Source organism: Asterias rubens, chromosome 15, assembly GCF_902459465.1.
Source record: "Asterias rubens chromosome 15, eAstRub1.3, whole genome shotgun sequence".
Taxonomy (NCBI): domain Eukaryota; kingdom Metazoa; phylum Echinodermata; class Asteroidea; order Forcipulatida; family Asteriidae; genus Asterias; species Asterias rubens.
This window is the reverse complement of record NC_047076.1, coordinates 1564426-1580111: the sequence shown is the minus strand read 5'-3', so window position 1 is coordinate 1580111 and position 15686 is coordinate 1564426. Positions and strand designations below refer to the sequence as shown.

Sequence of the window (15686 nt, the reverse complement as noted above, 5' to 3'; positions counted from 1 at the left end):
GAACGGAACTGAGTAAAGACAAGTCGTGTTTGTTGTGTTTCTATTTCTGAAACTGAAGATATGACAGAATTCTTAGATTTCTCGGCCCCAGAGCATCAAGAGTTCATGAGGGGATATGTGGAAGCGTCCGGCGCCCATTCATTGATTGAGGTTTTTTTATATTTTCGAGTTTAATTTCAACAAAGTCAGCTTCCAGACTTAAGAATAATTCGGAAGAATAGTTCTTTGATATAACACGCTTTGAGTGCTCATAAGGCAAATATGATCAGATGTATGACATTTTGGAAGATTGAATCGATTAATGATGAGAACAGTGATGATTTCTTTAGATCCATATGCATTGATTTCGCTCTCCTCCCCCACTCCGTCCCAAGACAGAAACACTTCTTGTTTCAGTTTTTTTTTCATCCGTTTTTTTTGTGTAACTTAGTGCAGCGGGGGTAATGCTTTTAAAATAATAAATAATTATTTATTTTACAACAGAAAAATTGCAGGAAGTGTACAAAACTAAATAATTATGGTCTGTTGTCAAGCTCCACAAAAGAACTGGTATCACACGTTTCTTAAAGACTTTGGATCAAACCCTGCAAATCTTCAAACATGACTTTCCACTTTGATTTCTTGTCGTTGTTGGCGGGAAACTGTCGTTTTTGGCGGGAAACTAACAAGCTGCATATTCAGTCAATTGCCTGCTTTCCTCATCCTCATCCTTCAACAGTCCTGTGAAATAAATGATGACGTTACCAATGAGATCTGTTCTTGGGTTTCTAAATCAGTGACATTTAGTTCTTGTAAGTAAGTGGCCTGACGTTTCGACCCTAGCAGAGTCTTCCTCGAAGGCTTCCGACGTTTCGACCCTTGTACTTTTAGCAGAGTTTTTCTCGAAGGCTTAAAGCCTTACCCTTCGAGAAAGACTCTGCAAGATCGAAACGTCAGGCCACTATGTTTTGTTCTTCCATAAAATTAGTACGTTGTTATTGTTAGTCTGCAGTTTGCAATAGCAAGTTATTATTTTCGCATTTAATTTGTGTGTATCCCTTTTTATTGGATACCGTCTTGTTAAGCCTTTTAAAAAGGGCTCCGGCTTTGACTCCGTCCGTCTGTTCGAAGCCCTGTTCCAGAAACACACGTTTTCACAGCGGAAGAAGCTAAAGCCATGGTTGCGAGAATGGGCCTTGATAATAAAATAAATTGAGATTGCAAGCCAACAGCCAAGTGAGGGCGCCATTAAATTTAAGCAGGGGGTTAATGTTTTGATAAAGTTATTCAAAGTCTCGGCAAACGTTGAACTTAAAATGTCCTATGTATGATAACCTGAACAAGATATTCTGCAGAGGACACAAGAACAAACAAAACAGAGTCCATCTTAAGGTGAATGTAACATTTATTTACGATGCATTCCTTTTCATTAATAAATACCTACAAAATGTTCAGTTAAAAACCGAACAATTAATTAAACAAGCCGCGCCCATGCTGCGTGAAGTAAGCGCTTTTGCCGCTAACGTGGTTGCGATTGGTCGACACACCATCATGGGCGGGACTATTTGTTTCTATGTATTTCTCAAAATCGAAATTTAATTTGATAGACCATGCAACCATTGGACAAAAAGAGAGACTTTTGTTATGTAAATAAGGGCCTTTCTACAGGAAATATACCTAACCGTATACACACTGAAATTTGTTTCATTGTGTGTATCATAATTTCCACATTAATTCAAGTTTTATAAAAGTAACAGAACAGCTTTTGAGATGTTTCCCCCTTTCTTCATAATCAATAGTTTTATCAAAAAATAATTGAAGAAAAAACCCGATTCTCTCTACTCCATATAATGTTGTCTTCCAATGGCTTTTTGAAGTATTGTGGGCACTGCATAGATGCACTGTGTGGGGTGGGGTTGTATACAGATAAATTAACCAAAACCTAACCAATCTAAAGAAATAATGGTGTATTTGTGTCCACCATATCTCAAAATAGATTGAGAGAAGTGTACAACTCATGACTGCAGAAAATCAGGGCCCTGTGGCTCTTTTGTAAACACGTGAGGTGAAAGGTTACATGGTCAAGACTACCTGCAGCTGACAATATTTGATTTTAATTGTTATACAAAACTTCACCCTTCACCGAACAAATATCGCACTATATTACAAGTTCAATACTTCAAAAATCATGCTCCAAAAACGTCATCCAATAAACAAATATTATTCAATGACATAAGTTTACATAATGATAACAATTGTAATTGTAAATGTTCTTTATTAAAACAATAGATTGATTTGTTGCTTTCAAAAAGTTTCACAACTCGATCCAAACTTTTCAAATGCATTCGATCGTCGGAATTAATTATCCATAAGAACAACAACTGATTCGTAAACTAGTCACATGTTAATAATTTGACACGAGCTGTCCTCTTCTAAAAATGCATTCATAATTCCTGTATAAGCAAGCTCTTTACTTCTCTCATCCGGAATAGGAAGTTGTGTTTTCGTTTTGACAAAAACAAAACCTGCTAGCGAAAATTGCAAAACAATTTCGAGGTGTTATCCTCAGGAATTACAGATGCATGAAATGCCTTTCCTTTTAGCAAACTGCTCAGGGAGATTGTTTTTTAACTTGGATAGAATGGCAGAGAGGTTTCGTCTTGATTTATTTTGCCTGTAACCGAATAAATCAACATCTCAACTCAACAGACCACTTTCAGCTTGTTTGTGTGGGGGTTTTTTTCAGAGGGGAAAAAAGAGAAACACTTCCAATGGACGTTGGAATTTTGACTGAGAAAAGTGCAGCAAGTTCTGTAGGACGCAATGCTATGAGAACCAAAGCGAGGCAAGTGTCTGATACGCCATCTTGGGTTTTTTTTTTTGTACAATAAATGGAAATCTTTCTCTGAATGAATCAGAACAAACTCTTTTGATGAAATATCACAGCATAATGTATTATTAGATTTTAACTTCTTGAAACAAAACTAAGAAGAAACACTTCAAAACAATTAATTTAGGTATTACACAAAATGGTGCCGCTTTAAGTTAAACCATAAAAATATGAATACACTAATGTGAGGTTATAAAGTTTAATATAATTATTTGTAATAACTGCTTAAGTGTTGAGATGTGTGATCTACATGTATGTACATACAATAACATAAGTTGCTCATGGTGTTAAAAAATGGTTTAACATACTTTAGTTAAAGGTAAATATTTAGCAACATTTTTTTTTTTTTCTGTCAAATTTATTGACATTATTCCATGCCAATCAAGGTCGAACAGCTACAATGCTGGAGTGTAATTCACAACAAAACTTCAATTATTTGTTCCCAATCAATCATTTCCACAGGGCCAGTTTACAATTAAGCCGATTTAAAAATTAGTTATTTATTTTTTGATTGATTGATTGATTGACAGGTGGATTCAAGAAGAGTTGTCTTCCAATTCAATTCTCTGTCGCCATCTTGGTCATGACCCTAGACTGTTACCATGATAATCAGCATGTGGTGGTCATATGCACCACTCTATAGACTCAACATTGACTCAATCTGAGCTTCGGCAATATAATTATATATAAGAACTAGAGGACGCACTGGCCTATATACCGCCCCGGCATGCGCGCAGGCGGCCATTTTCTAAGTTGAACAAACAGGCATTGCTTAGCGTGTGTTTGTGCGGCCACTTTGTAAGTTGACAAAACAGCATCGCGTCAGCGTTCAATAAACACAAACTCCAACGTGTACTTCGCATTCAACGCGCGTACATAATGGCGCGCGTGTCTCGTTGCGGTCCCGTCGTGTTTGTGCAAGAAGCATCACCAGTGCGCCCTCTAGTTCTTATATATAACTCTATGGCTTCGGCTTATAGGCTCCATTAGTCGTTTTGGAACCATACACCTTCAGTAAAAGGCTTTGAACCGCCACATAGAATATTTAAGTCAGCTTTGAAAAAAGAGCCATAGCCTCTTACACAAGAAAACCAAGATGTTCAAAAATTAATTAAGATTCATATGTACAGAAATCACTAATTAAACCAAACAAAGGTTCCAATCAATAACTTACAACCAATCAGAAATGATAACCAATCATAACATAGATGTACACTATAAAACTAACATATGAAAATTTAATTTCAAAAGGTGGTCGCGATTTTGAAAAAAAACTGGAGCAAATATTTCTTTGCAGGAAGAATAATCCCTGATTATCTGAACAATCTGAGAAGCATTATAGCGATAACGCTTCTCAGATTACAATTTGGGGGCATAAAACGTTTATTTTTGTACAGAACCACATGACTTTAAAGATGCTTTAGAATAACAATTGCTGCTGGAGGCTTCTTTTCAAAAGGTTTTTATTGCCGTTAATTTTAAGAGTGATTACCAAACGCATACTTTCCCTTTAAGATGAATAGATTTGCTTGAGCTCAGTGGGAACTGCTAATCACAACCAATGTGCGTTACATTGCATAGTAGTTCAATTTGCTAAGCTAAATTTATCAGTACCTAGCAAAATTCATGTGCTTAAAGGCCTGACACTCGATTCTTGTTCTCTGAGGAAACCTATGAACTGGACTATTTCAAGGGGCCACAAGGCAAGCCAGATACATTGCCTCCATTGCTTCAGTATCAGCACTGCACCTAACAGCTTTATGACTGCTGTAAATAAGCAATATCGATTGGTTTTTAGATAGGATTCTAACTTGACAAAGCTGCTAAGCAGAAAAATATTTCTGGTCAGCAATTTTATTCACCACCATTCAATTCTCATGGTACCGGATTCCAGCTGGTGACCCATTCTCAGCAAAACTTTCAATGCTCAGCAAATTTTGGGCAAAGCAGCTCTAGGAGATTAGGGTCTAATGTCATAAAGCTGGTCTCCACAAAACAATTTAAGCACAGACAAATTTTTCTTGGCAGGTTACCAGCCAAAGTGCCAAAGTTTAAACAATTGCATCTGGTATTTCGTATTTTAATTTTGTTTGCTTAGCGAAGAAATGTACTAAGCAATATTTTCTGCTTAACAGCTATGTAAGATGGCTGGTTTACTGTTTGTATCCAAGTTTGGCAGTCGAGGGCTTTGTCTATGCCGTTGCTGACTCATCTAGTTTGTGATACGACCCTTCATCGTCTGGCATTAGACCTGAGGAATATAACAAACTTAATCTTAATCCAAATGAACCAGAATCTGGATTTTATAGGCTAGTTGGCAAAGCATTCTAATGGAAACATCACACCAACTTTTTGTAGAGAAGACAATGAAGAAATTTCAGTTTAAGACGTGGGAGGAAAACCCCTATAGGGAAAACCCACGCAGTCAGGTACGGTAGGGACTGAAAAACCAAATCCACATGCAATAGACCAATCCATTAAGCTCCGCCATATTGCGTATTGACCAATCACAACTCATTGCACAACAACCAAAAGTCTGACACTATAAGGTCCGACATGCGTGCGTGTATGCTTGGCGCGCGCAGCAGAGTTGTGCAGAAAGGCATTGGAGAAGCTCACGCGTTCTTGCTCACACGTGCGCCGTGGGCGGAGCCTAATGGATCGGTGTATTGCAAGGCTCAAGTCCTGGCTCGGACCGGGGTCCACAGAGGTGAAAGGCAGGGGGAGAAACTACCGAGCCAACCTGACTGAACAACTGCATTGGACATGATGACAATGGAATAGCTCTTCATCATAGTTTGCCATGTTCTGAGAAAGTTTAATCACAAAGTGAGGCAGGCAGCTAGACATGCACATGATGATGCCAATAAATAAGTAACAAGACTTGTTCTGAGAATGTACATGTATGATAAGAAAGTCAGCAAGACAGACACACAAGGATGGCAAAAAACAAGACGTGTTCTAAGACAGTTTGATGACTAAGTCAGACAGAGCATGACATGCACACAACAATGCCAATAAATACTAAACAAGGCGTGTTCTGGGAATGTTTGATGACAAAGTGAGGCTACTGCAAGACATAAACACACAAGGATGGCAAAAAAAAGATGTGTTCCAAAAAAATTTGATGACTAAGTCAGACAGAGCATGACATGCACACAACAATGCCAATAAATAAGAAACAAGGCATGTTCTGGGAATGTTTGATGACAAAGTGAGGCTACTGCAAGACATAAACACAAGGATGGCAAAAACCAAGACGAGTTCTAAGTAAGTTTGATGACAAAAGACAGGCAGCGTGACATGCACATGACAATGCCAATAAATAAGTAACAAAACATGTCCGGAGAATGTATGATGACAACAGGCAGAAACCTGACATCCCCGTGAGAATTTCAATAGAAAACATATTTTGAGTGGTTTACTTTGAAACACCTCCATAAACATGATAAAAAGGAGAGGATAAAAATACTATAAATAAATATACTTAAATGAAACATAAAAACATGGTACACTCAAGGACGACTGCTCAGATCATCTTTACAAAGATGGTCAAAACAATCTGAGCTAGCTGACCAAGAGTGCCAAGATTATTACAATCTAAAAATGTGGTTACGATAAAAAACCTGCTTTGACACTTCCACAAATGCCTTGATTGAAGGGACAGGACTCAATTTCATAAAGAGGCAAAGACTACTGGTGCGAATCAATCTTAACTGCTAAGCAAAGTGTGATGTCACAATACAAATTTTTATGGTAATAATACTGACCACTCATCTTAAGATGAATCTTAGCGATTTGTGAAACCGAGCCCAAATGAATTTTTGCCTAACTTATTGAATGACAACACACTTTAGAAGCAAGAAATCATCATGAATTCTAAAACCATTTTGATTCTACACACTGTATGAATCAAAATTTTGTATGCAAAATACTGTAATATTGAGAGACTTACACATAGACAAATAACTGACTAGGTGGAACGATGTATGTGTGGTTCACTTATATGTTGTCATATCACCCAGGGTCAGCACGCATGCGCGATGCACATAGAGTATATCTATGGAGAGCCTAATGTGACAATACTACAAATACTCAATGCCATCGCAATTTAGATGAGCATAGAAAGATCTTGCTTTTAGGCTATTGAAATTAAAAAGGAAACAAGAACCATGTAGGGTCATGGGATAAGGTTCACTGCTAACATGAAACTTAAAGTATTCAATTACTTCCTTTTGTCATTACTAACCTGGCCAAGGCTTTTGATTCATTTACCTATTTGGCGTGACCATAGAAAATTAACTAAAACATGATTTTCGAGCCTGCGATCTCTGGAGTAACATGCCCACGCTCTACTCTAACAACTGAGCTATCTAGCCCGAAGGTTTGTAAATGTTATCAAGCCCTTTTTTGTCAATATCTTCGCTCGGGTGCCAGTAAGGATCACATCAATTTTTAAGAAATAACCTTGGAAGGGGTTTACCAAGCCTGGTGGCATTGTGGTTTATAACTTGATAGTTTTCATGAATTTTAAATTCTCAAAATAATATTGACAAGTTAGAGTATTTTGAGAACCTCTCAGCCAACGATTTATTGTTGTACTCGGGGGACAACTCAAAGCTCGGACCAAGGACGGACCCAAAGTTAGAAAATCCCCCCAGCTGTTTATAATATATTCCGTAGCGAATGAGTTTGCTTGACAGCTTGTCGTGTTAATGACAGGTGATGTCAAAAGCTGAGAGATTGTTAAAGTGATGCACTTGTTTCTTTCCGTTTGGTAAAAGTGTTTACTGTATAAATTCTGACAGTAATATTTAATGTGTGTCTACAAAGGGATTGATAGCATGCTTTAAAACTATCTGGTTACATGGTTTTTCGATAGATATTGAATGCCATCTTAAAAAACAGCAAAAATATCTGTTCACTTTTACTTAAAGGCACTGAACACGTTTAGTAATTGTCAAAGATCAGTATTCTCAGTTGGTCTATCCCAACAAATACATAAAATAGCTAGCCTGTAAAAATTTGAACTCAATTGGTCTTTGAAGATGCAAGAAAATGATAGAAGAAAAAACACCCTTATTGTACAAAGTAGTGTGCCTCCAGATAGGAACAAAAGGCTTTTATTATTTCAGTGAGAAATTACCTCTTTCTCAAAAACTACGTTACTTCAGAGGGAAGTTGTTTCTCACAATGTTTTATACTTTCAACAGCTCTCAATGGCTTGTTACCAAGTCAGTTTTTGTGCTAATATATATTTTGAGTAATTACCAAATGTGTACAGTGCCTTTAAGTGTAATCGTCCTTGTTCTCACTTTTTAAACAAATACAGCATTTTGTTTTTTTAGAGATAAACAGAACAAATTATTGTTTTTTTTGCCATAATTTTCAGATTTTTTGAAATTTATTCCAGTGAAAACAGAAAATACACAAGAACTTCTGAAAATGTTGTCTTCCTATTTATGCCATTTAAAGTGCAATCATCCTTGTTTTTAGGTTTTAAACGAAAACAACACTAGGTTTTTTAGAATAAAAACAAACGAAAAGGCTTTGTTAATTGTTAATGTTTCACTTTTTTCTTTAAAATATTTTGTGCAATGAAAATGGAAAATGACAAATGAGTAAAATGTAACACAAAAGTGTCTACGCATGATGTCTTCATGAGGTGCCATGCTTAATATTTAAAAACCATAAAATAAAATTCCGAATTATGTAAAAATTTGCAAACTGATAACTATTGACTCACCATATTTCCTTCTAATCTCGTCATTCTTTGCCTTTCGATCAGCTTTCCTACAAAAATGAAAATAAAAAAAGATTTGTTATAAGATTTCCTTACTTTTAATACATTACCTTAAACGAAATGTCAACACTGCAGTGTACGCCTCATAAATTAATACTTCCTGTTTTCATGCTGGTATTCCATTATTTCCTGGTCCAAATTGGTACCAACCATATTGAGTTTTACATGATGCGCACAGTTTTGTTTCTTCATATACTTTTGTTTCTGCATAGTCTAATGCGATTTATGGCTTTACAAATTCACGTTGATGGGAAAGTAAGCTTTTATAGCAATAACAAAACTTTAGCATAACAAGTGACCTCTGTTTCCGGTTATACTTGTAAGCGATTAAGATTTTTGCCCAACTGACGTTCAGGTTATTATTAAACCTATTAGCCGCACACAATTTTAAACAAGATTGGCTGATGAGGTTTCTCGAAAATAAGCATCCTTGTTCCAAGTTTCAATTTTGTTTCAATGCTAATTTGAACAAATTGTTAGTATGATATTAAATTGAAATTGTTATAAAAAAATTGCTGTGGTATTTTTGTTTTCAGATTGCTGTACAAATCATAGAAAAAAGTCTTAGAGCTGTTTTCTCTTTTTCGATACCATGAGACTTGCAGTCTATTGAGCAAGAAATAATCTTCATATGATCTGCATCAGACAAAGAACAACAATTGTTTACAAACATGGGAAAATGTCTGTATCCTTCCACACACGTTCTTTCCTTCTTATGAAACATATACAAATAATTCACTCAAATTAGATATTCCTTTCGTCAAAAAGTTGTGGCAGGATACGGAAAACTTTCCTTCAACACAAAACTAGAAACACAGAGCAAAATACATGAGAAAAACACTGCAACCACACATTGGCACATCAACAAGGCAAACTGATGGTGCAGATACATTTGACTTCACACCACCACAGAAGCATGCAATAATTAGCCAATTCATGCGTAACTATTCATGCTGACACAGCAGACTTAAACTACAAGCTGAAAATACGCTCTATTGCATGCTGTCCCCCATCCCCCTCCCAGAGTGTCAGCCAGGGTGTCTGGGTGTCTTGTAGACACCCTGTTTTAATTTTGGACATCCGAATTTATCTGTCATTTACATGTTAATGTAATGTAACAGAACAATTTGGATACCCTTTACCAAATCCTGGTTAAAACTCCCCAACCTTTGGCAAATCTGAGATAAAACAGTAAAAAAAAAAAAAACTAAATTCCAGAGAAAACTATTTTCTCGAGCTTTGACAGATTTAAATGGTCAGGTTTTTTTTCCAACAGAAATTTTTGTTTTAACTTGAAGCCAAATGGCAGGGTCACATTGACTATGGTGGACATAGACCTTATCGCAAATACTTGGTACGTGCGCGCGTTGAGCGGTGAATGAGGTGCATGCTGGTCTAGCTAGCTTTCAGTTTTGATCGCTAGCTAGACCAGCATGCACCTCATTCAACAGTTGGCGCTTGCAGAATAGGTATTTGCGAAAAGGTCTATAGTTGAAGCTTTAACAAAGAGCGCCCTCACAAGTGTTTACTAAGAGCAGAATGGACTACATATCTACACATGAAGAGTTGCTGTATCCAGCACTACACTATGGAGTCTTACTTCTGGCCGTGTTTGGCCTCGCGTTCAGCTTTCTTTCTGGCAGATACGGCTTCCTGCCTTTCTAGTCTGAAATACAAAGAAATTTCAGATAACTTTATTTATTTTATATAAATTTGAATTAGTTCTTACTTCTGCTCGTGGTGCATTTTCCTCTCAGTCTTCTTCCGTTCGACCTTTGCATCCTCTTTAGCGTACCTGTGAGAAACCAACATATTAATAATGGAATCAATGTGTGGTCAAGAGGTTTTCAACAAGTGGTTTAATCCCAATGAGGCCTGGTTCTTGATAATTTAACCGAGACGAAGTCAAGGTAAATTATCAAGAACCAGGCCTCGGCGGGTTTAAACCACTAGTTGCAAACCGATTCAACACACTTTGATTCCTATTCATAAATACCTTTTCGGTCAAAAACATCATCACTTTTTGGTCAAAAAAATAAATAAATGCAAAAATTATAATGGTTAAATGATTTCTTTCAACACAACACCCCTCCAGCTATGAAATGGTAGAGCCCTCCGCCGCCCTTGCGTTAACAACTCCTTATAAGGGAATGCTGTGGGCGTCGTGCGTATCGCGTGATGTGGCACAACGGTTTCAGCCGTTGCTCTCGACCAATAGGAATGAAGAAACTGTCTTATAAGAACAGGTGCAAGGTGGCGTGTCACGCCCATGAATTAACACTTTTTACCGGTCATAAACAAAGGTTTATACACACCCACGTGACGTGCTCTCCACCAATAGTAATAGCAAACTGTCTGAGGAATTTATGAATAATGGAACAAAAGAGTGGTACAAGGTCTTGAATGTCCGTGCGATAAAGGACTAAACTGAAGGCGAGGTCCTTTATTGCACGGCCCCGACCCTACCAGGTTTTACACAAACGTTCAACACCAAGTCACCTCTTTTCTATTCCCATTCATAAATGCAAATTTTCAAAAATCTATCCAAAATTTGTTGTAAATATTCAGTTCATGTCACGATCTCATGCTCTGTTTCGGGAAGCGTCAAAATGCACAAGACCCTCTACTGACTGTGCGTAGGCGCGCACGTTCTATCTAATATTTGTACATTGATTATGCGACATGGACAACTAGCAACAAGGGTAAAGCTTGCATGCCACGCCTACAGAATTTTAAACACTTCTAGCCGTGTTTATATCAAAAATTTAAACACCCTCATGTGATGTGCTCTCCACCAGTATGAACAGAAAAACTGTCTAGGGTATTTATGAATAACATTTGAGAAGCAGCTTTGTTCGTTTCCTTTAAGTCCTCAGCAGCCCGGATATACTTAGGTTATTTTAACCTTATGTTCTGCGACAATGTGCCCAAATATTCACCATGGTCCAGTGGTTAGACTGCAGGATTTGCAATCACAAGGTTGTGGGTTCGAATCCTACCAAGCTAACCTTGTTCCAGTGGTTAGACTGCAGGATTTGCAATCACAAGGTTGTGGGTTCGAATCCTACTCCCAAGCTAACCATTGATTTCACAAGAACTAGACTAAGTATTATCGTCTAGTTACTGAATCACAATTTCTTGATTTGTGCAACAATTCATAACCGTAGATGACGCTAAACCAATGTTTGTACTTGGCTGTCTTGCCAAGTTTCCTTGACGGGAAAGATCATCTAAATAAGCAAACAAACAATTATATTCAATATTTGTATAATATCGCCTTCCTGGCAAGAGATGCTTTACCCCCTCTGCTGAGTTCTATTACTCAGCCAGTCCATTTACAAGTTTAGTACCCTTCCTATAGTCCTATACCTATTTGCTTGAATGTGAAGAAAGTATTGGCCCTTCAACAGGGCCATTTTAAGTATAATGCCCCCAGCAGAATGCTAATTCCCTCATTGGCTAAACGACAGTATATTGCCCTCCTTACTTGGCTCTGTTGGATCCTGAACAGCAGCAGCAGCAGTAGATGCATATAGTCATTGCAAGGAGTAGAACGCCAGCAATCACTCCCATTGAAATGATCAAGGCTTCGAAGTTCACTACAAACAGAAACAAAACAAAAACAAAGGACCACAGAAAATGTTTATTCATGACAGAATTCTGAAATCACTTTATGAAGAATCACATGTTGATCAAGTTCATGAGTTCTTTTAAACTCATCACAACAGCGCTGAGAGTTACTAGTTGATGTCAGTCAAAAAAATCCTGAAAATGGCTTGTAGCTCTGGGTGTGCCACCCCCCCCCCCCCCACCCCACCCATCCCCACCTCAACCTCCAAGATGCCAACAGATTTATAGACTCTGTGCATTACGAGAAATACAACACCTTGTTTGGACACAATGTGGACATATTCTTTCTCCTTTTCAATTCATGGTTGTTTTACTTCTTTTACCAGGACCGGGTAAACTTTGTGCTTAATTTGTGTAAACCCCTTTCATGACATCAGGGCCCAATTACATAGAGCTGCTAAGCACAAATATTTGCTTAGCATGAAATTTTTTTGCCTTAATAAAAACAGGATTACCAACCAAATTTCCACATGATTTTCAGGATAAGTAAACAACAGCTGAATACCTGTAACAAGCAATATGCAACAAATGGAAATTTGGTCGGTAATCCTGTTTTTATCAAGGAAGAAATTTCATGCTAAGCAAATTCTTGTGCTAAGCTGCTCTATGAAATTGGGCCCTGCTTTGAAACCAACTCTGTCAGCACTGCCAACATTTGAATCTTGTAAGAAGGAAGATTGTTTACAACAATCAGGAAGATATAATTAGAATTACATTTTACATTCAACATCGGGGAAAGGTTTCCACAATTTGGGGGACTTTCAAATTTATGCTCACCAGAACATGGAAAGATTGGTTTATTTTCAAGGAACTTTCTGCAGAATCCGGGAGAGTTGGCAGTTGTACTCTATGCTAGGTGAGATAGTATGTACACGAGGAAGAACAGCAACAACAGTTCCTCCTTCTTAACTGGACACATTGCCTTGGACCGGCGAGTTGGTCAATGAAAAGCATTTGAACCCCCTTGTTATAAAATGCATTCGATAGAAAGATGTCTAAGAGTAGGTGATAATGATCCACTCAAACATGCCTCGAAATTCCACATTTTTCCTTATACATGTATATGTCAAGAACTAACACTGTCGGCCATTAATTTGTCAAATTTTTGACTCTACAAATAGCTGAGCATGTTAGTTTTTAAAAGTAAAAGGAACCCATGCAATTTCGAGGCATATCTGTGTTGATCATAATATTCTACTTTTAAAACATCTTTCTAACCATACATTTAAAGCCATTGGACCCTTTCGGTTCAGAAAAAAAAAAAAAATTCACAGATTTACAAATAACTCACAGGGTTTACAGAAGGCAATGGTGAAAGACTTCTCTTGAAATATTATTCCATGAAATGCTTTACTTTTTGAGAAAACAGCAAAACAATATAAATTCTCGTTAACGAGAATTACGGATTTATTTGAAACACATGTCATGACACGGCGAAACGCGCGGAAACAATCGTGGGTTTTTCCGTTGTTTTCTCCCGACTCCGATGACCGATTGAGCCTAAATTTTCACAGGTTTGTTATTTGATATAGAAGTTGTGGTACACAAAGTGTGGGCCTTGGACAACACTGTTTACCGAAAGGGTCCAATGGCTTTAATAGAGTATTGGTTTCAAATGCTTTTCATGGACCAACTCACCCGGTCCAAGGCAATTTGTCCCTTCAATAAATCTCTAGAAGGTTTCTTTGTTACTTACAGAAACAGACTCCCCATCTGGCTTGAGACAGGTCACAATACTTTGTAGGGAAGATTTCTTTCCCTGGGTATTTTGCACAGACACCATTTGTATAGCAGTAAAAACACTGTGTGTAAGAATTCAAAAACAGACATTAGTAAAGAACAACTGAAAACACAAGAATACCAGGCTTTTCCCAATACTGTGTGTTTACTGGGCCCCATTCTAAAATCGCAGGCCTCGGGCCTGAGGTCCAATTTTAATTTCAAACCCTGCTTTTAAAAAACATTTACAGTAGGGATAAAATAGATTCTTAACTTCATAATGTTCTTTATTTCTTCCTTGTGACTTACTTTGGCTCCTGGAAATTTGACACATTCATCGCAGCTGCCATTGTGAGCTCCACATGCTGTGATAAGTAGAAAAAAATCCTTTAAGATTAGGTAGTTTTCATTTTATTTTTGTTGAGAAGATACCAAATCCTAAAATTGTTTAATAAGCACTTCAAAAATTAAGCCATCCCATCCACACAATGCGCAAAGCTGGTGTGATGTGTCTTTTGACATTTTTTTGCCGGCTAAACTATACAGATACAGATACAGACAGACAGAGCTTGTTTATAAATCAATTCATGAACGTTTTTATCAAATTCAAAATTGTATTTTTTAAATTTTGGGCAGTTTTTCCATCATAGTCACACAAGATACGAGAACAAAAAACATAATAAAAGTAATAAAACAGTATAAAGCACGTACTATATTTAGAAATTACAACATGAATGAAAAAGTGGCGGTCAGAATCATGTGACAAAAAGTATTAAATAATAAAATAAAATAAAAAGACAACCCAAACCTTAACTTACAAAAAGTGTGAACTGTAATCTCTTTATAATACTAAAATTAAACACAAGATTCTGAAAGATAATAACAACTACCCCTCCATGGGTAAAATGAGATTAAATTTATCAAAATTTCTGTTGAAAATCACAACTTCTGAAGTAATTAACGTAACTTACTATCTTCGATGGGCGGTGTTGTCAAAGGCTTTTCCGTTGTTGTTGCTGCCGAAACAAGACAATTTTCCAAACAAATACACACAAAAAAGACGAGAAGAGTTGCCAAAAACACCCCTCCCTTCATCTTGATAACTAATAACGGTATTACTTGGTACAAAAAAAAACGATGACGAGATAAATTTGTAGACAAAACTCAGACTGTTGGTAGTGTTTCCTTCTTATTACGCAGTCCAAAAACAATGTTTCCGCTATTGTGCACGTACGTAGCCACAGTGACCGCAAAGGGATGCGCGCACGCGCAACAAATACGTCATATGACGCGGTCATTATCTCTTCATGCATATGTATTTTTAGTTCTTTAAAAACAAAGAGATCACTTGTCAATAAGGAGGCGGGTTTAAGAAGGCAGAGATGGAGTATAATGGTTGTTTAATGAATATGCATTAGTAGGGGCTTGCTCGATGTTTACGTTGTCATTTAATTTTCATTCACAAATGACTGTGTGAAGATTTTACCGTCGTTTCAAAAATGGTATAATTATGGTTGTAAAAATACGTTTTTCTTACTTATTTGGATGATTTTTCATCCATTTAAAAAGCGGCTTTTTTGAGGGGGTATAGAATCTATCATTTCATGAACGAGGATGTTGACAACAATCCTGTACGCCGTAGAGCAGAGCTTGAATTTTTTTTTC

At 37.1% G+C, this 15686-nt stretch overlaps 1 protein-coding gene across 4 annotated transcripts; it reads right to left on the bottom strand.

The window, feature by feature from the left end:
- Nucleotides 1-344: 344 nt before the first annotated feature.
- LOC117299917 (pituitary tumor-transforming gene 1 protein-interacting protein-like) lies at nt 345-15236 on the bottom strand. 4 transcript variants are annotated; one of them, XM_033783516.1, is made up of 7 exons: nt 14993-15236; nt 14331-14386; nt 13999-14104; nt 12160-12271; nt 10402-10467; nt 8616-8662; nt 345-720 (listed from the first exon to the last, which is right to left on the bottom strand). In XM_033783516.1, exons 1-7 carry the CDS (start codon nt 15114-15116, stop codon nt 662-664), a joined length of 570 nt encoding a protein of 189 aa, XP_033639407.1. In that variant the 5' UTR covers nt 15117-15236; the 3' UTR covers nt 345-661. The 4 variants fall into 4 exon arrangements, with proteins under 4 accessions (XP_033639407.1, XP_033639408.1, XP_033639405.1 ...); XM_033783517.1 differs by lacking the exon at nt 10402-10467 and adding an exon at nt 10273-10338; XM_033783514.1 differs by lacking the exon at nt 345-720 and adding an exon at nt 3762-5120.
- Between the last annotated feature and the right edge of the window lie 450 nt (nt 15237-15686).

What these genes read in the sequence shown, in the direction of transcription:
- LOC117299917 (XM_033783516.1), bottom strand. Translation starts at nt 15,116, where the DNA reads ATGAAGGGAGGGGTGTTTTTGGCAACTCTTCTCGTCTTTTTTGTGTGT. An exon ending in CAGATGGGGAGTCTGTTTCT is followed by an intron (nt 12,272 to 13,998) that starts GTAAGTAACAAA and finishes TTCTGTTTGTAG; the next exon opens with TGAACTTCGAAGCCTTGATC. An exon ending in AAAATGCACCACGAGCAGAA is followed by an intron (nt 8,663 to 10,401) that starts GTAAGAACTAAT and finishes TCATTTTTGTAG; the next exon opens with GAAAGCTGATCGAAAGGCAA.